The sequence below is a fragment of the Spermophilus citellus genome, assembly GCF_964194105.1.
Source record: "Spermophilus citellus genome assembly, chromosome: 7".
NCBI lineage: Eukaryota > Metazoa > Chordata > Mammalia > Rodentia > Sciuridae > Spermophilus > Spermophilus citellus.
The window spans coordinates 106386510-106411049 of NC_138188.1; the positions used below are offsets into that span (position 1 = coordinate 106386510).

The window sequence follows — 24540 nt, forward strand, 5'->3', positions numbered from 1 at the left end:
AACAATAGAAATAAGAGACAGTGGGTGGTACGGTCTGATGGCATGTGCTTCCAAGGAACTGGGTTTTTCATCATACAGTGATGTGTTTTACATGTTATATTGAACTTCATATACTTAGTAAATAATATTTCATGTAACATGGCATATGTATGTATTTTATAAAATAAATATAAATGTTCTATATGATGATATATAACTCTACATAATTATGCATTTAATGTGTTTGTCTATGTTATTGAACGTGGGTGAGCATGAAATCAAAGCAAGACTCTTTTTACCAGAAATACTATCTGGGTCATGAAAATGCCTGGAAAACCATTCGTGGCCTATAATAGAGAATGTCTTAGAGAGATAATGTCCCCAAGGTCCCCAGATGAACACATAATCCTGTTCTTCCGATGGTTCCTTCTCTTTGCTTCATACAGAGCCGCCACCCTTCCCATAGCATATTAAAGTTCAGCTCAGGCTGTAGTACTTCTAGATCTTCTCAGCCATACCTGTGCAGACCTCCTCTTGGGTATTTTCTACACATTCTTCAGATAATTATGGACATCATTGGGTGAGGAAACCATGCATTGAGGTGGAGGAGAGGAAGATTTGAAGGGAGGAAGAGTATCTGTTGTAATCTAAAAGAAGGTATCCAGCAGGCAGTCCGAGATGGGCAACTGGAACTCTAGCAACAGTCATGGGCTGGAGATAAACATCTATGAATTATTAACTTGAATCCACGGGAAGAGAGGAGAAAAAGTGAGAACTCCAACAGGCATTTGAACCAGGAAGTTGGAGATTGGGGTAGAAGAGAGAGTTTCAAGGAGAAATGCCCCCAACAGTGTTAAACATTCAGCAGTGTCATCAAATGGACTGAGGTCAGAAAAGAGTACTGGGCTTGGCACTGATGGGAAGTCACTGGCACCTTTGTTGGGAAAGCTTCAGTAGAGATGTGGGGAGTAAAGGCAAATATTTCTGTTCACTTTTTCACGGAGTTTGACTATAAGGCAAAAAGAAACTATAAACAGGAGCAGAGAGGAAGTGTTCGAAGTAACTGCTGTAAGAAAGAACAGGCCAGTAGGCAGGGTGGTGAGCCTGGGGGTCATTTTAATGAGTCTGGACTCCACAGATTTGCAATGTCAGCAGTCGGTACAATGAAATCATTTCCTTCAGGAGGGCTCAACCACTTGATTGTGAGAACAGCTAGGTAGACTGAAAATAGAGTATCCTCAGTATGAATTTTAATAAAGGGACACATTTATTAATTGCTGGCAAGGAATCATTGAAAAAAACATTGTTGTGCTGTCCAACATGATAGCCACTAGCCATATGTGCTTATTTAAATGCCCATTAGTTAAAATTAAGTCAGGTTAAAAATTCAGTTTCTCTCTCCAGTGCTGCAAAATAAATAAATAAATAAATAAATAAATCCAGTTTCTCAGTCACATTAGCAACATAGCAAGTGCTTAAAAGTTGCAGTGGCTGGTAGTTACTGCATTGTTCAGCCAGGGAAAGAACATTTCCATCACCTTGGAAGGTTCTTTTGGGAAGTGCTACAGGAGCGGATCTAGACTGGATAAACTTAGGTCTGGATGAAGAGGGAGAAAGCAATAGTAATGCCCAGAGGAAGAGGAGGTTGTGGACAGGTCCTCCCTGTTCTCCTGTATATGAAGGGGAGGACTCTAGGGGTGGATCTGCTGCAGATGATGAGGTTCAGGGTTATATCATGGGAGTAGGGGCTGCTGAAAGAGTCTGTGGATGAAAACCTATGGGGTTGGCAAGGTGAAAGAACTTTGTTGGTGGACACATCCATGATGAAAGCACCAAGTTTATGGCAAGAATTGGTGAGAAAGACCTTGTGTGTGATGCCCAAATCCTCACTGAGCAAGGGTCTAGTGAGAATGATTAGTGGCTAACGATAATAAGAGAAGAACAACTCCAAATGGGGAGGTTGTTGCTCAGAGTCCCTGTGAAGTGAAAAAAACAAGCTGTGGTTAGGAGACAAATGGCTTCCGTTGGGTAGGACCAGATCCCAATAACAGAACGTAGGAGAAAATGTTTACTAAAGAAGTTAAGGATATAGAAGAATATATTACAGTGGTATGCAGTTTCCAGAGGTCCTAATAAAGCTTTGGAAGAAGTTTAGGAAATAAAGAGAAATTCATGAGTATAGAAAAACATAGAGAGGACCCTTGAATGTGTCACCTACATTTGGTCTGATGGCTAGGAAGACTGAAGTCCCCATGGGGGAACTGACATTAGCAGACTATGGGCTTTGTGTGTCATTCAAACAGTATATTGCTGAGAAGGTCCTTAAGTGTCCTAGGGAACAAACTGCTGATCAGGGAGATGTCCCGCTGAGTTCTTGATCCCCTAGCTCCTGACATCCTCACAGCAATCAGTTATGGCTAGACCATCTCTCTCACCCAAGTGCTGAAGAAGGGTGAGATTCTCAATGCTTTCCACCAGTGGAGTCCCAGTGGGTCCAGCTGCTAGAGGACCTATGCTCTGGGGTCCTAATAGTGGACGCCTGAAGCTACTTAGGGAAAACAGACCTTGACGTCATATCTTCTCCATATGATCAGGAGGGGGTTAGCAAGATGCCTTATGCCTAGCTCTGAGTGATATCATGAAATCCAGTGGTGGGTGAGGAGCTGCAGAGTGGAACCTATGAAATATTTTCAGTTCCACTCAGAATGGACTAGAGTGATTTCCACCCCCATGGTGTGGAGAGGGGATTTGAGGAGGAATAGATAGAAGTAAATCTGCCCTGTCTTCTTCTCTGATCCACTCTGGAGATGGAAAGAGAGAACATCTACAGCAGCTTCTCAAATGGGAGTTTTTGTTACGATGCAGATTCTGACCCAGAGCTCTCTGGTGGGGACAGAGGTTCTGTACTTCTGACCAGGCCCAACACGATGCCAATGACCTGGTCCATAGATCACTCTTTGGGTTGATAGGCGAAGAGGGGAGCAATTTGATGGGGAGAAGAGAAAGCCCTGTATAATCTTTTGGAGAAAGGATTGCAGCAGAAAAGTTGGACTAGTCTGTGAGTGGACAGAGTAAGTGAGAAAGAGAAAAAAGTACTGTGTATGGGGATCTGTTGGAGAAAACTCTGTAAATCAAGATACAAGAAACTATGGATGAGGTCCTTCCCAAGTCTGAAGGCACAATCAATAGCTGAGGCACAACATAAAATTGACCAATGTTAGAAGTTGCAACTGGGTCATCTGCCCTTTGTCATATAGCAAATTATACCAAAATCAGAATGTATTCCCCAGAGACAGTGCTGGAAGCTTTTACAGTAGGTGGCACTGTTGCATTATTAGTAAGAGCTCAGCAAAGGTGCCACACAAGATCCAGGTTTGCTTTGCATGTAATCACCAAATACAGTCACTCTTGCTTAGATCATGTTTTCACTGTTCTGAGTACCCATGTAGGTATCCCCTCCTTCACAAAGTTCTAGTGAGAGTAATGTAATAGGCCATAATGCAAAATTTCTGCCTTAATGTCTCCGTCCCTTTGCTGAAATCCTGAACGATGACTCTTCATTCAGAACCCAATCTGACTTCCTCCCCAAGGCAGCACCTAACCTGGTATCATCTAAGCAGGTCTCCTGCCCTGCACTTCCCTTCTCCCACTACTTCTTTGCCAAGTCTCAAGTAATTCTGTGACCCAGAAAGACCCTACAAAACCTGTGATCAATCACATTTAAGGAGTTGGGTGATACAAATCCCTCCCCACATACCAATATGTCTATGTCCTGGGGGGACCAAAGCCTTTACCTGCTCTCTCAGCACATCCCCTGTGGATTGTGAGTTTCCAGGAGAAGTGTAACCTGGGAACAACAGGTCTGTGTCACCTGGGATTTCCCTAGTACTCCTAAAACACATTCTCACCTTCCCACCTATCATTCACTCCCAGCATTTCATTCATGTGCCTTAAATGGTCTCTGACCATCACAAACCCCAAACTACCCCCATTTCACCCAGTTCTCTTTCTGGTCCCTGAAAGAACTTGGAGAGGTCACTGAGCATAGATACCTTGGCTAACTATATGAGTCAAACTGTTTCTGTCCTGGGGAGAGCTGGTCATGGTGGGAGGTCTATAAAAGGAACTGTTTGAATTTTCAAAGATATTACTCAATGTGACCCCCAACTAATGAAGCTTAATAAAAGGAGAAATAGCAAGCTGACTAGCAATATCAGCAATCCTTTCACCATAGTAGACCAAGAAATAAGGAGATAGGGTGGGGCAAGGAGGGCTTTGGGGGTGATATAGCAGTTATGGAGCCTGTTCCAGCTATAGTGATGAGAATCAATGTTCAGGCTGTGGGAAATTAACAGGTAACTGAACCAACTGTCTAACTCTCAGGAATTCACATTCACAGAACCATACAACTAGACTCTTCTAACACTTAATCCCCCCACCCCCAGTTCTTTAAAGAGATGAGGAAACTGAGACTCATGAAGACTGCAGTTTGCACAAGGCCATACATTCAGTTAACAGTGAAGCAAGAACAGAAGTCCTAATTGCCAGGTGTCCAGCATGGATGCAGAGTTTCAGATCTTAATAAAGAGCTCCTCAATCATTGCTGATGAGATAGCACCTGATATCATATAAAAAGAAACGGAGGACTGGGGTTGTGGCTTAGTGGTAGAGTGATTGCCTGGCACATGTGAGGCACTGGATTTGATCCTCAGCACCACATAAATATAAATAAATAAAGGTATTGTGTCCATCTACAACTAAAAAAAATTTTTAAAAAGATATGGAGTTGGTTGTTCTTCCCTCTTGCTTCTTCCTTTCCTAATCTCCACCTCTTCTTTTCCAGATGCTGTCTCCCTCAAGAGTCAGGCTTCTTTCAACGAGACTGCCGACTTGCCTTGCCAATTTATAAACTCTCAAAATATAAGTCTGGGGGAGCTTATAATATTTTGGCAGGACCAGCAAAAGTTGGTTTTGTATGAGCTATATTTAGGCAACGAAAAACCTGACAATGTGGCTGCCAAGTATCTGGGCCGCACAAGCTTTGACCAGGACAATTGGACCATGCAACTTCACAATGTTCGGATCAAGGACAAGGGCTCCTATCAATGTATTGTCCATCACAAAGGACCCCAAGGAATTGTTCACCTATACCAGATGACTTCTGAGCTGTCAGTGTTTGGTATGTAGACCATGGGTGTTCAGATCCTCATCCTTGTCAGATAAGATTGCAAATGAGGAGAGAAACATTGGAGTTGGGAGCTCCTTCGGCCCCAGGAAGGGATATCATGGAGAGAAGGCAGAAAACAGTCATTTCTGGGAAGTCCATTTAAAGGGAGCACAGGTTCTAGGAGTAGGGAACTGAAAGTCCCTATGTACTTTTATAGTTTGCTTCAGAAGAAGGATCAGAAGAAATATTCTTTGGGGACAAAATAGAGCCTGCTGAACAAAAGTCATGTGGCCAAATGAAAATCATGGGTCATTGTGTCTAGCCAGAGCAGCCTGGAATCATTACATTCATTTGCTCCTTTGATCCAGGTTTTCCTATTCAGTAAATCTTGGCCTATAACTTCTAGTAACAGCTGACTGATTTGGGTTTTCGCCTCAACCTTTTATAGGTTGCTATGGATGATCTGCTGCACCAACCATAAGCCCAGTAGACGGAAGGGAAATAACTCAATTAAACATAACACACAAAGAGACAAACCTGCTGCTTTCACAAGACCTTGAAAAAACCTAAATGTCACTACGGATTTTTAACAAATTGTCATACCATAAAATTAATGGTTTCTGTTCCATTACTTTCTGTTACATTACTGTACTTCTATTAATTTATAGATTCTATATAGATTTGCAATCACCACTATATACAAGGTACAGAACATTTCCATCACCCTAAACAACTTCCCTTATGACATTCCTTTGTACATAAATCTAGTTTTGCATCCAGTAGTTTCATCATTTTGAAAGTGTCACATAAATGAAGCCATACATTACATAACCTTTTAAGACTGGCTTCTCTTGTTGAGCATAATATCTTTGAGTTTTATCCAAGTTGTTGATGGTATCAAAAATTTGTTCCTTTTTACTGCTGAGTCCCATTCTATTGTTCATCCATTCAACCTATTGAAAGACATTGGGTTGTTTCCAGTTTGGGGCTGTCATGAATAGAGTTGTTATAAACATGTATTTATGGGGTTTTGTGTGAACATAAGTTCGCATTTCTCTAATGTAGATACTGAATCCAGATTAATTCTTGATGAAACAGGTAAAGGAAGATCAGCACCTATTTTGAAACCACAGAATAAAAATAGAGGCAAAAATTGACCATGCAACCCTGTGTGATTCAAACTAGGCATCAGGGATCTCAGGACATTTAAATAAGTTCTAAATCAATGTCTTCAGAGTATTACCAGGTACCACTGGAGAAGCATGTGATTTAGGTGTGACTCAGTTGTAAAACTTGTAAAACAGTTTTGTTTTTTATTTCAACATGTATTAGAAGAACTATCACTTATTTAACCTATGATTTCATTTGCTATTTAGACTAAATAAGGTCTGGCAATTCATCTCTACAGACCACATAAACTACAAGCAGAATACTCAAGTAGTATGTTGATATAGCAAAAACTGGAAAAATGATATGTAAATGACTGCTATTTTAGAAAAATACAATAAATTATAAATTAGTATGTATAACTTGAAAACTAGTTAGGAACTGTAGAAGAAGAGCAAGAGATTTGGAAGGCAGAGGCCTACATGTCAGGTCTGGGGACCACGTGCCTGTGGTCCTCATGAGCCATAAGAACAAGAGTGGCAATCAAAGGCAAGAGAAACCCTGTATTTAGATCATGTGTTTTCCCTATAAGTGGATGGAGTTGGCCTTCATCCTATAGTATATAATGAAGACATTGGACAGTTGAGCCAAAAAATCAGTATTCTGAATTTCTAAATCCAAAGCCCCCACCCACTCACCACTGTACTACTAGGGTTTCTAAATGAGCCCCAGAGCCTGTCTACACCATGAAGTCAGTTCGTTTCTGGTGGGACTTTAGCTCAATCCCTTTCTGCTCTCCTATTCTGGTGACCTGGAATATACCCTTTGGGAAACTTGGGTCCTACAAGCAGACCAGGTGTCCTGACAAAGACTCTACTCCCTAGAGTAATAGCTTAATTTTAAACCTTTGGTGAGTTCATTTCAGTCCCATCTCTCAGAGAGTATGCCTTTGATTTGTATATGCAGGAAGTAAGCATTCTTCCATAATAAACGGTTATTATATGGTCCTCCCCAAGGGCTAAGACCTATATTTTAGATACTTTGGGGTTTCCAGGTATGCCTTAATGAGCTCCCAGATCAGGCACTTAATTATTGACTGTTTTCTTATTTATGTATCTAAATTTAGACTATTTTTCGTATCTCTATTCTGCTTCCAGCTAACTTCAGTGAACCTGAAATAAGGCCACTTTCCAATATAACAGGAGATTCTGGCATAAATTTGACCTGTTCATCTAGTCAAGGTCATCCACCACCTTTAAGGATATATTTTGTTCTAGAAACCCAAAACTCAACTGTTGAGCATGATGGTGTCATGGTGATATCTCAGGATAATGAAACAGAACTGTACAACGTTTCTGCCAGTTTGTCCGTTCCGTTCCCCGATGACACGAGCAATGTCACTATCACCTGTTTCGTATGCACAGCCTCAGGGACGCTTAAGTCTCCACCTTTCAATACAGGTAAAGCTGCTTTCCTAGGCTATTTCTTTCACCAGGTATTATACACAAATGCTTGAGGCAAATCAGCCAATGTTCCCAGCTTTCTAGGAAACCTCCTACCAGGCCATTTTATGATAGTACTAGGGAAGATCAAAGTGGAGGGCTCCTGATGCATCTGAGTGATGCAGAGTCCAGGAGCCCGTGAACATGTGGTGCACTTGAAGGAACAGGTGCTTAGCCCTGAAACTGACCATCTTTTGGGCTGTCCTTGAATGGAGGATTTTGAAGGTTTGGGCAGGAAATGCAGAAATTTCTCTAATTCTAACCTTAGAATTCTTCTTTTGATTAAAACACACACACACACACACACACACACAGAATGTACATACATATAGTACTCATTGGGAATATAGAACTCTTCTAGACATTGTTTATTATGGGATAGAAACTAAAAGGTATGAGATGTCCTCCCTGTTCTTGAGGTCTTCCAATAGAACCTGAACTCCACAGTGGGTACATATGGAAAACAGAATTCTAAAAAGATTGAATCAGAATCTAAATTATATTACATGGAAATATATGACTAAATTTAAAACAACCAATAATCAGTTTTAAGGGCACTCACAGACAGACAAGATATTTGGGGGTTAGGGAAGCCTTCCCAAAGAGATGAGACCTTATAATACCATAAAAGATCAGTGGGCTTAATAAGTGTGGTGAGGAGAAGGGAGGGAATTCCAGATGACAGACTCTCAAATTAGTTGTGACTTCTTGCTTAGAAAAATTTGGAGATATTTCCTAGGCTGAGCAGGTGAGAGGACCACAAGAATTAGCTAATCTGACATAAGGGCAAGAGATACACCAAAGAAAGACAGAAATGCTTGTGGCATGTTCATGATGTACTATAGGAACTGATCCAGCTGGAGGAAGGGCTTAAACTAAGCAGTGCCCACTAAAGGGAGCCTGATGTCTCAAAGTCCCAGCTTTGCCTCAGAGGATACACATCTATATTTGAGACCCCATTTTGAGGAACAGTAACTGCAAACTTCCCTCCCAGAATAAAGGCAATCTGCACCCACACTGTTCCCATCACTGTTTGATCTTAGCCTGACCTCTTCTCCCATCCATCTGCCTTCTGTTTGCCTTGGCCCTTTCTCTGGCTCTGGCTCTTTACTTTGGCCCCTCTGATGACTCCCACCTGACCCTTTGTTCCAATCCCTGGATTTGCTGCCTCCTTGCTCCTAGTATCTCGTTCAAACATAATTGGCCTCCAGGCTTACTCTCAGGAACATTCCCCTAGAGCTAGTCCCCACAAGCCACTTTTACAACAGTGTCGGTCCCTCTCCTGGTACTAATTTCTTCCACTCAGAGAGTTCAGCTTCTGAGAGTGCAGTAAAAGGTGGGTCACCCAGCCCATCCTGGTGGCTTTAACTGCAGCCTCTCTTAGCCTGATAGAAGCCTCTCAAAGTTCTGGGTGAAGTTCAATACCTTCCTATAGCTACCAGCTTCTCCATTCAAGACTTACCTTGGACCCTCCATGTGGCTCCAGTTTACAAAGAGCAGGGTCTTGCCATGATGGCCTTATTGTGGCTTAAAATTCTGCAGCTTCTCAACAGCTGCCCAAACTTTTCCAGGTACTGCCATCTTCAGAAATGTTTTAGTCCAGCTCTAACTGCCTTGGAAACATAGGGTTTGTCTCTCTGGGTCCCTGTTCTATGGGTTGATCAGAGATAGGTTAGACCTTGAGCCAAGGAACTTTTTCAATGCCAACAGGTAGCAGTATCCATATTGAAAGTAGAACCCCCTCTACTGGGATGCCAACCAGGTTCAAGTGTAATAAACTGGGACATACTCAACAGATATTAAATGTGGCCCTCAATGCTAACAACTTCTCTCCTTACTGTACCAGGCACAGGGCAAGTGCCAAAAATTGTATTAAGCTAACGGGATTCTATTTTTTTTCTTGCAATTTGGGATTAACTACAAGAACTGTTCCCCCAAGATGCCTAAAAAGTGAGCCACTCAATTTTCTAGCACAAAATCTATTTTTCAACTTCCCAGAAATGTAGGAGTTCCTATGCAAGGAAGTTAAGTCCTGACCTCCAGGGAACTGATTTTGACCCTGACTTGTCAGGCATGAAAAAAATATCAGTGGTTTTCTTGTACATAAAATTCATGTTGAGGAAGCCTGCTGTGACCTCAATGGGAAAAATGACCACACAAATGTAAACTGGAGGTGGGGGGCCTGTGAGGAATGTTCCGTTTTTTCCAGGTGAGAGGAGTCTAGAACCTGATGTAGAGATGCCAGTGGACAGGGGGATCATGACAAGGGACTGGGGGAGCAGGGCACTATCTGAATGAATGCAATCAGGGCCTCAGCACAAATATTTTACCCAGATCCCTGTATCATGCCCCGGGTGTCATCCCCACCTTGGGGAGGGGAAGGCTGCTCAGACCAAGCTCAGAGATGCTGGCTTGATTCTTAGGTAGCTACCAAGGCCCTGAGCCTGAGGCTTTCTATGGCCTCATATTGTAGATTCCTGGCTCCTCTGGCTCCCTGGGCACTCGAGTCCTGGGGAAATGCTGGCAAGCACATAAAGAAAACAGCAGCAAATATAATCCTTTTATAAAAGAGTTGCTGGCTGATTGAAATGTGTGGTCATTTCTAGTTCTTCCGACGGACTCCTTGGCTCGTAAAGACCAAACATACTTGGCTGCCTTTGGACTCTTGATCATCTCGAGCATCATATTTGTGGTGGTGTTGTGTCTAAAAAAGCAGAAGCGGCGGCGGAGGCAGCAGCACCAGCAGACTGCCGGCTCTTCTGAAGGTGATTAGTGAGTATTTGTCATCTCTGCAGATGCCACCTTGCAGCTACTTCCCCATCAGCTGCCTCTGGAGCTCATTGGCTGAGCCCAGACTGGCCAAAAAGTCAGAGAATTGTTGGAGGAAAAGGTTTTCCCTTGGGGTGTGGAGGACCCATAGGACTCTGCAGGCTGATGATGTTGCCCTGAACTTTTAGAAAAGGCAGCATTTTGAACTGAAGTCTAAACATGCACTTTGGGTTTCTAGCCAAAGCTGACTATTACTTGCTTTACCTCCCTCACTACCACTCACCTTATTGTGACAATAATTTTGATAAAGTGATATGGTGAAAACAATTGTAAACAGTGGAGGTTATGGACTTGGTCATGTTCCAGCAAGAGTGTTTGCTAGATGACAAGACTTTGTTTTCTCATCTCTAAAGGTCTAGGCTTCCTATGAAATAAGTTAGATGCGTTGTTCACCATTGACTTGCAAACAATATATTAATTTTTTACTGAATACAAAGTGCTACATATCTATTATCAAGTCTACCCCAAACAAAAAACCACCTCAATCCCACTCCTGAGAAAAACATGGTTATGCAGACACCATTTTAGGTGTTTTCTAGATTTTCCTATTTATAAATCTATGTTATTATTCATAATTGGGATAATATAATAAGGATGATTTTCACATGTTATATAATACCATCTGACCTGTTTTCTAACTTTGTTATGCCAAATGTAATAAGACAATTTTCAATGTCATAAATATCATTCTACAGCATCATTTTAAAGAGTAGCAAGATATTCCATTATGTAGCTATACCCTAATTTATTTACTGACCAACCCCATTTGTTGGATGCTTGGCTTCTTCTAATATCTTTGCTACTACAAAACGCATAGCGTGGAATAGCCTCCTCACTGACTTCTGTTGTCGTGTCTAATGAGGGCAAAATAGTCCCTGACTCTATAATAATTCCATGCCTATTTGTGGTTTGGGCTGGTCTGAGTAAGATAAGATTGGACTTTATATCCATAATTGCCTCAGTAGTAGTTTGGTTGGTGTTGATAATGAAGGTAACGTAATTTGTGATAGAAAGCACAAGAGGAGTAATGCTTTTGGCCAGCATTGTATTTGAGATTTCAGTGTACATATTTTAAGATCTATTTGGAAAATAGATGGATGACATTTAGGAAATAGATGGATGGCAGTAATTCATTTCATTCTACTGTATTTTGAAAGGAGGAAATTAGGGGAGAAAGGCATGCCTTGAAGTAGAAGGGTGACCATTAAAGAAGAGGGAGGGAATGAGAGAGAGAGAGAGAGAGAGAGAGAGAGAGAGAGAGAGAGAGGAGGGGAGAGTGCATGGGGCAGGGGAAAAGGTGTTGGGGAGTGAAATTGATCAAATTGTATTTTTATGTATGTAAAAATGTGACACAAGGAAACTCCCTATTCTATATAATTGAGATGCACTAATTTAAAAACAAAAAAGAAATAAGAAGACACCTTAATAATGATAGCTTTGGGGTCTTTTGGCTAAGATCAGGTACAGAGTTGCTTTCATAAAAAAACAAAATTTTAAAAAGAAGGGGGAAATTGAGGAATAATTTTCAAATATCAATAAACTACTACAAAGCTTTATAGCAGAGTCACTCAAACTATCAAAGTATGGAGTGAACTGAGCCATTTCTATGAAAAAAAAATATGTGAAAGTATAATATTCAGAGCACAGACATTTCATGCATCTCCAGGTTTTGACTTTTCAAGATGAGAGTTTTGAGCTTCTCTTTCTTTCAATCTCTTTCAATTTCATTCCATTTAGAATGACCCAAATATGCAGAAGCAATCTTCATCTTGGGAGTAAGCTATTTCCTAAATTTGCTTTCACGTTGAAATGATCAGTTTACAATTGAAACAAAAAAGAAAGGATTGAGAAAAAGAGACTAAGAATATTTCCCTGTGAGATACATAGAAAATTTTAGAACATTAGATAAGTGAGTTAAAAGAGGATGCATGTGTATGCAAGATAGAAATTGAAGGAGGGTTAAAGAAGCTATGTGTGTGCACATAAAATGGTCACTTTGTAAAAGGCAGAAGACATAATTGGGCATGCTTGTAATGGCCTAGGCCTGTAATCCCAGCAACTTGGGAAGCTGAGGCAGGAGGATTCCAAGTTCAAGGCCAGCCTTGGCAACTTAGTGAGACCCTGACTCAAAAATCTCAAAATAAAGATGATTGGGGATATGGCTCAGTTGGTAGAGTGCTTTGGGTTCATTCCCTAGTGACACACACTCACACACACACACACACACACACACAGAGGCAGAAAACAAGAGGCGATTGTGCATATGTTACCCTCAAGAAAGTGATAAAGATATTGGTAGGAAAAAGTTGTACAGTCAATTACCTGTGCCAGCAAGTTTGGCCAAAAAAAAAAAAAAAAAAAAAAAAGAATTCTTGATACCTGTGGAGGGAGGCATGCCACATACAAACATCATGTAAGTACAAGATGTTTGTAAATTTGAGTTCTGTAGCCTTGGCAATATCTACCTTCACTTTGTGGCTACTTCTGGCATTGGCTTTGTGATAAGTAGAATATTGACCCTAACATAAACATCCACCTCCACCTCCTAAACCTTTGAACCTATAATATGTTATCTTACATGACAAAGGGGATTGTGCATTGACAATTAAGGTACTGAGCCTGAGATGAGGAGATTAGCCTGAATTATCCAGGCAAATCCAATCTAATCACATGAGTCAGAGACCCCAGGTTTTGAACCTGGAGAAAGAAACCCATAAGCCAAGGAGGGTGGACCACCTGTAAAGGCTGAAAATGGCCTTCAGTGGTCAGTCAGCCAATAAGGAAATAGGGATATTAGCTGTACAGTCACAGGGTTTTGAATTCTGCCAACAGACATGGAAGCAGTCATGATCCAACCATAGAGATGAAAGCCTATTGATAACTAGTAGGAATTTCTTCAAAAACGGAACTTCCCACTAATCTAACATTAACCCTTTTCTCAGAGGACATAGTCCTCAAACTAAGCATTAAAAGTCACATCCAGGGCTAGGGTTGTGGCTCAGTGGTAGAGCGCTTGCCTAGCGTGAGGCACTGGAGTTTAATCCCCAGTACCACATAAAACTAAATAAACGAAATAAAGGTATTGAGTTCATTGACAACTAAAAATTTTTTTTTAAATGGTCACATCCAGATTTTGTTTGTTAGTTTTCTATGCCTCAACTATACATATTTACCTTATTAGGCCATATCAATAAATAAAAAAGAAATGCCAAGGTTACCCTAGCTGGTTTCTAATCCCTCCTTTTCCCTCCCCCTCCCCTCCCCGTCCTTCCCCCTCCCCCTCCCCCTCCCCCTCCTCCTTTTTCTCCTTCTCTCTCTCTCTCTCTCTCTCTCTCTCTCTCTCTCTCTCTCTCTCTCTCTGTCATATAGGTCACATAAGGCACAAGAAACTGTAACTATGAGTTACTGTCTTTGTCCATCAGAGTTGCCCCCATTGGTTTACCCACTTGGGACTTGTGTGGCTGAAGCCTGTGTATAATAGGACTAAGCAAAACTAGCAGGGGTTACAACCAGCTCCCTCGAACAAACAGAAGAGTCTTATCTCTCTTAGCAATGATTTCTTAAAGGCCAAGTGTCTTTTACAAAATACATCACCTTTAGTCAACATTTAAACAGAAACCTTCACAGAGTTTAAAAACCGAAAGTTGATGATATCATCTCATTTGCCCTTCAAGATGCTAAATTGATAATCAAATCCAAAAGTATAGAAACAGATTTTTTTTATTGTCTGCTTTCATTTTTAAATAGGGGCTTTTTAAAAAAAAATGATTTTGTAATAGGATGAAAGAATGGTTTAATAATTCTGTGTTGGTCTACAGACATCTGAAACATTATATTCAGCTCTAAGCACCACTCTTATTTTTTCTTAGAAGTGTCAATGTTTTCAAGAGGAACTTTGAAAATAATAGAACCTAACCCAGATCTATAAAGTGTCTGGGAGCTCGGTAAAACAAGACAGAGCTCACATGTCTTAGCTCCTTCTGTGTTGCTATAACAAAATACCCAAGACCAGATGCTTTATAAGAAGTTTATTTTGGCTCATGGTTTTGGAGGCTGAAAAGTTCAAGCTTTGGCAGCCACATCTGGTGAAGCAGATAGCATCACATAAGGCAGGTAGTGCATATGGAAGAGCACGTGCATAAGAGGAGACCAAGGGAAGGTGGCAGGCTTTGTAGCAACCTGCTCTTGCAGCAACCAACCCAGTTCTGTGAGACCTAATCCACTCCCATGAGATGGGCATTAATCTCTTCCAAAGGTAGTGCATAACTACCTCCCAGTAGGCCTCACATCTTAACGTTACTCCACCTCTCATGACCCGCACCCTGGACACTGGGATTCCAGCCCATGGATCTTTAGAGGACAGACCCCATCCAAACCACAGCATCAAGCAACTGAAAATGTTGAGCTGAGAAAAAGCCCAAAAAGAAAGATGTGCTAATTCAAATATCTGAAGAGCTGACACAGGGTACAAAGATTACACTTACATGGGTGGCCCCAAAGGACATCTCAGTGAATGAAGGTTATAAGAAAGTCCAAGGAAACATGAGACACTTTTCTAACAATTAAAAGTCTTAAAATTGTGTGGAAGAAATGGACTTCTGCATTCTTCCACAAAGATTCACTACTACAAGAACTGTCCTTCTGCCATGAAAAAATAGAAATCAGTATTAAAAAAAAAAAAGTAACAGCTGTTTTCAGACCTTAGACAACAGGCAGCAGAAAAAAAAAAAAATGTAGCCCCGAGAGAAGGAAAAGGTGGGAAGAGCCCTCTGATTGCCCCCAATTTACTGCCTACTGTGCAGGATGCTCTTAAGTAGGGGGAGTCCTGGTACCAAAACTAGAAAAGGACATTGCAAGAAAAGAGGACTCAAACAACCCTGTGAGTACAGATGTCAAAATTCTTAACAAAATTATAACCCCAAATCTAGCAATATATTAAAAACATGCGACACCAGAATCAAGAAGGGCTTATTCTAGGGACACAGAAAAGCTGAATATTCAAAACCAATGAATAAAATTCACCACATTAGCAGACTAAAAGAAAAACCATGTGATCACGTCAAGGAACACAGAACAAAGTTTTTGACAAAATTAATACCCATTCATAATTTTTAGACAGGAAGAAAAACTCTCATAAAAGTAGGAATTCAAGGGGAATCCTTCAATTTGACCAAGGACATCTACCAAAATTCTTCTCTTACCATCATATTTTCTGGTAAAGCCTGATTGCTTTTCCCCTGAGATTGGGACTAAGACAAGGACTGCCTTTGTTCACTGGAGGAACTGGCCAGCACACCAAGATTAAAACAACAAACAATGAAAGGCACAGAGATTGGAAAGGAAGAAGAAAAATTGTCTTTTTTTTTTTTTTGGCAGATAACATGACTGTGTTTGTAAAAACACCTATGATCTATATCTGGGAGGAATATACCATGGATTAAATTCAGGGGCACTCGACCACTAAGCCACATCCCCAGCCCTATTTTATATTTTATTTAGACACAGGGTCTCACTGAGTTGCTTAGCGCCTCGCTTTGAACTTGAGATTCTTCTGCCTCAGCCTCCTGAGCCGCTGGGATTACAGGCATGCACCACCTCACCCAGCACCTATAATCTATTTAAAAGCTATTAGAGCTAATAAGTGAGTGTAGCAAAGTCACAGGATAAAGGTCAAGATACAAAATCAAGATCTATTGTATTTCTGTATAGTAACAGTGAACAATCAAACTCTGAAATAATGTTTAAATATAATTTACAGTAGCACCAGATAATATTAAAGTTTGGGAATAAATTTAACAAAGAAAACACAAAATCCGTATGCTGAAACAAATAAATTTAATGAAACAAGTATAAGACCTGTATACTGAAAGCCACAAAGCAGTATTATTGATGAAAATGAAAGCCAACCTAAATAAATGAAGATAGAAGCCACATTTATGGATCAGCAGACAAAATATTGTTAAGGTATCAAGTGTCCCCAAATTGATTAATGGATTCAAAGCAATCTCAATCAAAATCCCAAAAGAATTTTTAGTAGAAATCAAAAAGCTGGTTCTAAGGTATATGGAAATGAAAAGAAGCTACATGGCCAAAAGAATTCTAAAAAATAAGAACAAAGATGAAAGACTTATGTCACCTAATTTTAAGATCTACTGTAGAGCTATATTAATTGAGACAATGTAATATTGTTTAAAACTAGACACATCAATCAATGGAACAAAACAGAGTAAAAAAATAAATTCACATGGTTAACCAGTTTGATACAGGTGCCAAGGTAACCCCATGAAGTGATGGTATTGGGAGAATTAGAGAGCCACATGGGGAAATGTGAACATATAAAAAAAATGACTGAATTTAGATCATAAATGCAAATGTGAGAGCTAACATTAAAAAACTTCTGAAAGTAAACATAGGAGAAAATCTTTGTGGCCTTTGATTAGGCAAATCTTCTGAGATAGTTCCCAGAAAACACAAATCATATCATAAAAAGATAAAATTGATAAATTGGACTTCATCAAAATTAAAAACATTTGGTCTTTTTTTGTTTTAACAGATACAACTTTTTTAATATCTTTATTTTATATATTCATTCTTTGTTGTGTTGAGGATTGAACCCAGTGCCTTGCACATACTAGGTGAGTGCTCTACCACTGAGCCACAACCCCAGCCCACATTTGGTCTTTGACTGTATTAAGAAATCAGAAAGTGAAGGGGCTGGGATTGTGGCTCAGCGGTAGAGCACTCACCTAACACATTCGAGGTACTGGGTTCAATTCTCAGCACCACATAAAAATAAATAAATAAAACAAAAGTTAAAAAAAAAGAAAAGAAATACCCAATATTTTAAAAAAAGAAATCAGAAAGTCAAGCACAGGCAGGGAGGAAACATAAATATTTGCAAAATACGTATCTGATAAAGAATGTATATCTAAAATATATAATTATATATTACTACTGATTAATAGGAGATAGTCCATCATTTAACAAATGAACATATTCATGCAATGAAAAAATTTTAAGCTATAGAAAGAATGGGCTCCTGGTAATATGCAACAACACAGATGAATTTCTAAAGTGTTCTTCTAAGTAAAGAAGCCAGGCATAATACTATACATTATACAATCTCATTTATATTTATATCCTTTTTCTTGAGATTCAAGAAAAAGCAGAACTAATGTGACATTAAGCAGATCAGTGGTTACTAGGGGAAAAGATATTGATTGAAAGAGGGCAAGAGGAAATTTATAAAAATATTTTTTCATGATTTTGATTGGTTACGTAACTGCATACTTAAAAACTCACCAAACTTTATGCTGAAAATGATTGAATTTTACCGTTCATTAATGTAGCTCCATAAAGATGATCATGTGAAACTGTTAATGAGAGGAAGTGTTCAAATGACTCTATTTGTAGTAAAAATTGAGTCACAAAACAAACAAGGCTATTGTTGAGAGGATTTCCGTGGTCCCTAAATTCCTTCAAGGGTGCCAAAGTGAACAACACTTAAGACTGTGCAATTCTGAGTGGGACAACAGTACGGACACAACAATTAGGGAAACCTAGAGGAAAATTATCCCAAACTGCATCTGCAGCTAAGTCTACACGAATAATAATTATGGCTTGGGAGTTATGACTGGCTGGAGAATTCCATTAGGCCTGTGCATGCAACAGTGGGTACTATCTATTTGGTGGCATCACTGGGCATCAACATCCGTTTAAGCATCAACATCTTCAAAAGTTCCTTTCCTTCACCTTTTTGCTTGCAAAAAAAAAGGATTGGAAACTCTTTTTTTTTTTTAACCACGATATGATTACTAAAACAAAAGGTATTACCCATCCCAGTGGTATTTTTATTTCAGGAAGGATAGAGCTTTAATTGGAAAAAAAAATAATCTATGTCCAGCATTAGCACTTAAGCCACAGTGATCAAGAGAAGGCTTTCACTTTTTGAATGCAAGAAACTCCTTGCCTGAGCCTGTGAAATGGCATCATTTTAGTAACCATCTCTTTCATGTATGAGGCCATCACAATGTCTGAGTCCTGTGACTTTAAAATCCCTTCAAGTTTTTCCTGTTTTCATATGTATGAGGAATACAATTTCTAAGGTTGTTTTTGGTCTCTTTCAGAAACCATCAAAATGGAGAGTGAAGAGACCAAAGAAAGGTGAGTCCTGACCCTGCAGCAATTGCTGAAAGAGGTCTGATCCCCCAAGGGTCTAAGGTTTGAATAGTCTGGAGCCTGCGCCTGCTGAGACCTCTGCAAACAGGAGCTCATGGGGAGGGAGAGGAAAGTGAGACTGGTTAGTCAAGTCATGGTCATGTAAAAATGAATACCCAGGGTTCTGATGAGGTGAGCATGGGCTGCATCTTATTCACCATGGTAACTCAGCTCCTAGCACAGTGCCTGAGCTAGTGAATGCCCTGCATATGTGGGATGAATAAAAGAAGAATTGAGGAATAATAAATAATATGTTCTCTTCAGCCTCGGTGCCTTTGCATCTGCTGTGCCTTCTACTTGGAAGGTTCTTCTGCCACTACTTCACCTCATTCTTCAGATCTTGCTCAAGCAGCACTTTCTTAAAACCCTTCCCCAAACTAGATCATGTCCACCTGTTAGAGTGTCTTGTGGATCCCTGGACTTTTTCTTCAAAATGGCAGATTATACTAACCTATTTGTGAAATTATCTTATTAAACTCTATGAAGAAAACTAAATTTAACTCTACGGAGGGCAGAGACCTATCAGATAAGACCATCATTGCACCACCAGCACCTGGCACAGTGCCTGGCATATGTTAGGTGCCCAATCAGTATTTGTTAAATGAATGAAAGAATGCATGAAAGTTCCTGATTATAAATCCTTTCACAACATAATATAACCAGATTGTCTGGACTCCTATCCCTTTTGAGGAATTGGGCTCTCCAGAATAGCAAGACTCTGACTGCCTGGTCATAGGGTCAAGCAACCCTCGATCAAGAACCTGGCCACAGAGACAGGGTCATGACCCCCAGGGCACTGAAGCCACCAGAGTGCTCTGCACTAATCCAGTGATTCTAGCAGCAAGACTAATTGGGGAGCCAGGGTACAAGGTCCTGCCTGTCTTGTCAGACGCAGTTCAGAGATGGTCTAGAAGAGCCTATAATGAGAAGACAGCAGAGAATCAGCACAAGGCAGGGACAAGGCCAGACAGAAATGCAAGCTCAGCCAGACACAATGGCGCACACCTGTAATCCCAGTGGTTCAGGGGCTGAGGCAGGAGGATCACTAGTTCAAAGCCAGCCTCAGCAAGGGCGAGGTGTTAAGCAATTCAGTGAGACCCTGTCTCTAAATAAAATACAAAATAGGACTGGGGATGTGGCTCAGTGGTTGAGTGCCCCTGAGTTCAATACCTGGTACCCCCCACCCAAAAAAGAAAAAAAATCCAAGGTAATTGTTGAAGGAGGCAATGATGACAGTGTAGACCAGGGTTCTTTTCTCCCACCGTCTCCATCTCTCTCTTCAATAATTTGTTTCTATTCATTGTTATTACGATGGTCCCCTTTGTCTGTCTTATCACTGAAATCTAGAAAAATAAAGTGGTATTACATGAAATCTCACCCAACCCTTTTTTTTTTTCTATTTTTCCAGAGTGGAAATCCATGAACCTGAACAAAATGATGAAGAAGTTCAGTGTATTGTTCACTATTCAAAGACACCTTCAGGCAACCATAATGCTACACACTTTTAATTAAAGCACAAATTCCATATAAGTATTCATGTCCCTTTCCTCTGTAAGTTTTGGGGCAGCCTTCTTTGATTTCTTGCTGGAGATGAGAGAACATTACCCTCAGTACTGATGGGGGCTCCAAGACTCCTTCTGAGTGAAATAACCTCCCTAAAATATCAGCTCTGTTCCCGGTGCCAGTAAGCAGATTTAAATTTTCTATCTGCTTCTTTTAATTTCAGAGCGCACTCATGGGCTGAGCCCACCTGAATGACTCCTTGCCTGGGAATAATGTTTAGGACCAAGGCCTCCGACTTCAGATCACATTCCTTTCTTAGTTTTACCAAATTTGTTTTTATAGGGAACTCTTAGTTCTGAGAACAGTTACTTTTCTCTGCCTCCAAACTCTAAGGTGGTGCCTCATTTCATTCTCTGAACTTAGAACTGAACAACTACCTCTTCCACCGGAGTAGGAGTTATGTATTTTACAACTTTCTCGTGTTCATGTTAATATTTTAAAATACAAAGAAACATATACTGTGATTATGTAACTAGTATGTTCAGAAGAAAAGCCCACCACTTGTAAGGAATGCTTTCCCCCTTCAGGATGGTAGAGAATACAAGGACCTCGTTAGAGTACAGGCCACAGTGAGGGGAGCACCTCCATCTTGCGAAATCAGGAAAGACAGAGAGAAACTAGTTCTGGATCCCGGAACCGTGTCTGTCTGGGTTGCTGCTGTTATTGGGAGGATTCACCTGCCCAATAAGCAATTAAACAAGTGTTGGCAGAGAGCATTGAGAAAGCAGGGAAATGCTGTGTCTTGTGAGCCCTATTTTCTGTGGAATAAAAAAAAAACGACTCAGATGCAAGAGAGACCACCATGCTCCTGAGAAAACAACAAAAGATTTCAACCAACAAGATACACATGAAATAAATGGTCTATCGGGTCCTTTGAGAAGTCTCAAAGAAGCCACAGATGGACAGTCTGTCCAAATGGACTTGGACAAACAGAAGTTTCCCTGGTGATCAGCGAGGGATTTTGATGATAGCCGAGTTATTGTGAAGTTTCATCTGATTGGAAGCAGAGCTGGGGAGGAGAGTGCTTACCTGGATGACATGAGTGGACAAGGCCAGGACTCTTCCAACCCATGGTCAAGAGAGAGGAGCTGGAGTGGAAGTAGGAAGGCCAGGCTGCAATCCTTAGCCGGTGGACGTCCTGCGGGATATGAACGGCCCACAGCAGGGCTAGCCAACTGAGGACCATTGTGTTGGAAGCAATGACTGAAAAACTGGATACAAGCAAGAGAGAACCCAGTAGAAATGAGTTGGAAAGCCTGGCTGTACAGTGGCACAGCAAAGGAGGGACCAGCCTCAGTCCAAACCCAAAGAGATCTTTAGGAGGCCCAAGTCTTACAAAATTGTTCTTTATATTTTCCATAAAAGGCTGTGGAGGGTTGTGGACTGCTACCAGAGTCAGGCTGATCCTTGGGATATTACCATCCGTGCGTCCTGCCCCTGCCTGCCCCTAGCTGGTTGGTTTCTAGTAATGTTTTGTATAAAGTAGTTATCAATAAAGAGTTTTGGTGCAATTATTTAAGCCTGCATCTTCTATAATACCCAAGACTTGTAGCCCGATGTCCCCCTGGGTCTTCTTATGCACTTCCTTTCCCCAGCATCTTTGTAGCTGGATGTCTTCGGCTCCTTCTCTCTTCCCCCTAACCATTGCAGAAGGGGAGCTTACGGACTCCTGCATATTTATCTCAGTGGTGGAACATTAAAAAACAAGTGAGAGAGGTTGTTTCTGAGGACAACTAGGAAATTCCGAATAAGAAGGACACCTGCTTTTACGTTTGTAACCTTTCACACTCAGTAATTTTTAAATGATGTGCTCACATGTACGTTAAACAACTGTTCGATATAAAACTATTTCCTGAAAATACTCTTGACTATAAAATCATAGTTATAAAAGCATACACGGACATAGACCTGTAGCATGTGAGAAGGGCCAGGAAGTTTCTGAAAAAAAGAAAACTAGACTCTGTGAGGGCAGGGATATGATGGGCTTTATCAATGGATCCCAGGCAACAAAGGCAGTGCTTCAAAACGTATTTGTTTAAAGATTGAGTGAAACATGGACACGCCCTTTGGTGAAGGCATCAGTCCTCTGTATACTAAATTCTGCCTGCTGAGTTACAAGTGTGGGGGAAAGAAAGAAAAAAAAAACCCAAAGAGAAAGTTGAATGGGGTCATGGGTTTAATAGCACTAGTTTGGTGACTGCATGTTTACCGTGTGCCAGCTGCTCTTCTAAACCTTTGAACTCATTATGCCTCTTAACCCTCACAACCACCCTGAGAGGTCGGACATGGGATGGCCGACCCATTTTGCTGAAGAAGAAAGCTAAGCTCAGAGATGTCCAAGTAGTTTACCCCAATGTTGTTCACTTAGTAAGTGGGGAAAGTTAGAAAGTAGAGCTGGCGAAATTGGGAGTCACTCCCCCATCCCCACACCCCACTGTATTTCTCGGCCTCTCTAGCTATGACAGTTGTGTACAGGTTGAACGTCTCCACTGCATCTTGCACTATACCACCTCAGCCCCTTCTTTGCTCAGGCCCTTATTTACTCCTTGCAAGAACACGGTCGTCGCTCACTACCCAGTGTCCTACCCTGCCAAACAAACAGGAGTCAATAGTGAAAAAAGCTGTCCCTCCCATTCCTTTCCCTGAGCCACACCACCCTGACCTCCAGCTTCTTCTGTGTGTTTCCATAGACACACTCTGCCTATGTGTGTGCCTGTGTCTGTGTATTCTCCTTATTTGAGCAAATTTGTATTTTCCTACACCAGAGTCTAAGAAAATCAGAAGGCTCTTGGTAGGATCATTAAGAGAGACAGCACGTTTCACCATAACACTTCATATTAAAAACATACAGCTATATTTTATCGGTTTTCAGTCTTGCCCATATGATAGCAAGTTGGGGAGGTCTTAAAAGTGAGGTTCTGATGCAGCCACATCTATGTTTATAGAAGCTAAATTCATAATAGCTAAACTATGGAACCAACCTAGGTGCCCTTCAATAGACGAATGGATAAAGAAAATGTGGTAAATGTACATAATGGAATATTATTCAGCCATAAAGAAGAATGGAATTATGGCATTTGCCAGTAAATGGTTGAAACTGGAGACTATCATGCTAAATGAAATAAGCCAATCCCTAAAAAACAAAAGCCAAGTGTTCTCTCTGATATGCAGATGCTAACTCACATTAAGCAGTGGGAAGGGAAGAATAGGATGTGCATTGGATATGACAAAGGGTAATGAATGGAAGGGAGAGGGAATGGGAATAGGAAAGACAGTAGAATGAATTGGACATAATTTTCCTATGCTCATATATGAATACACGACAAGTAAAACTCCACATCATGTACCACCCCCCAAATGGGAAACTGTACTCCATGTATGTATAATATGTCAAAATATATTCTACTGTCAGATGTAACTACAAAGAACAAATAAAATCTTTCTTGTTAAAAGTGAGGTCCCATTGGCTCTTATGGTGTCCATCTGTTCACTCCAGGAAGATACAGACAGACATGGAGTCCTGCACCATCTTTAGACACAAATTTCCAAGCCTGCTCCAATCTGAACAAATAACACCCTCAGTCTGACAAACAACTGCCATTCTGAACTGGATCTTCTATTTCCTATGCTCCATTTAATTGTCTTTCTTGGTTTACTCCCTGCCTTGAGGGAACATATCCTCTAGAAGTCTTCTTAGAAAGAATAGAGGAGAAGTAAATTTAATGAGATTTGGGGTACCTGAACATGTCTTTATCCTACTTTCCCACTTTATTAATAATTTGGCTTGCTTTAGAATTTGGGGTTGGGAATAATTTTCATTATCTATAGCTTCCAGTGTTGCTATTAAGAAATCTACAAATATTCGGACTCCTTTTTATGTGTTTGCTTTTAGGAACTTCTCTCCAGTGTTTTTGAAATTTTGTCAAAAAAATGTCTTCTCATCAATTGTGATTAACACTTAGGTGACCTTTTCTACCTGGAAATTCGGGTCCTTTCCTCTGTGGAATTTTCCTGAATTACTTCCTTGATTATTTTCTCCCCTCTGTTTCTCTAATCTCTCACATTAGAATGTTGGGTTCCTGGGGCTGGGGATGTGGCTCAAGTGGTAGCGCGCTCGCCTGGCATGCGTGCGGCCTGGGTTCGATCCTCAGCACCACATACCAACAAAGATGTTGT

General features: G+C 40.7%; 1 protein-coding gene across 4 annotated transcripts in view; it reads left to right on the forward strand.

Moving 5' to 3' along the window:
• Window positions 1-22206, forward strand: part of CD86 (CD86 molecule) — a 69433-nt gene extending 47227 nt beyond the window's left edge. For all 4 annotated transcript variants that reach the window (XM_081302058.1, XM_081302059.1, XM_081302056.1 and 1 more), the window contains exons 3-7: window positions 4823-5158; window positions 7411-7713; window positions 10362-10520; window positions 18711-18747; window positions 20210-22206. In XM_081302058.1, coding sequence (XP_081158184.1) covers window positions 4823-5158; window positions 7411-7713; window positions 10362-10520; window positions 18711-18747; window positions 20210-20309 — 935 coding nt within the window. In that variant the 3' untranslated portion in view covers window positions 20310-22206. The remainder of the gene's footprint in view (window positions 1-4822; window positions 5159-7410; window positions 7714-10361; window positions 10521-18710; window positions 18748-20209) is intronic.
• The last annotated feature ends 2334 nt before the right edge of the window (window positions 22207-24540 follow it).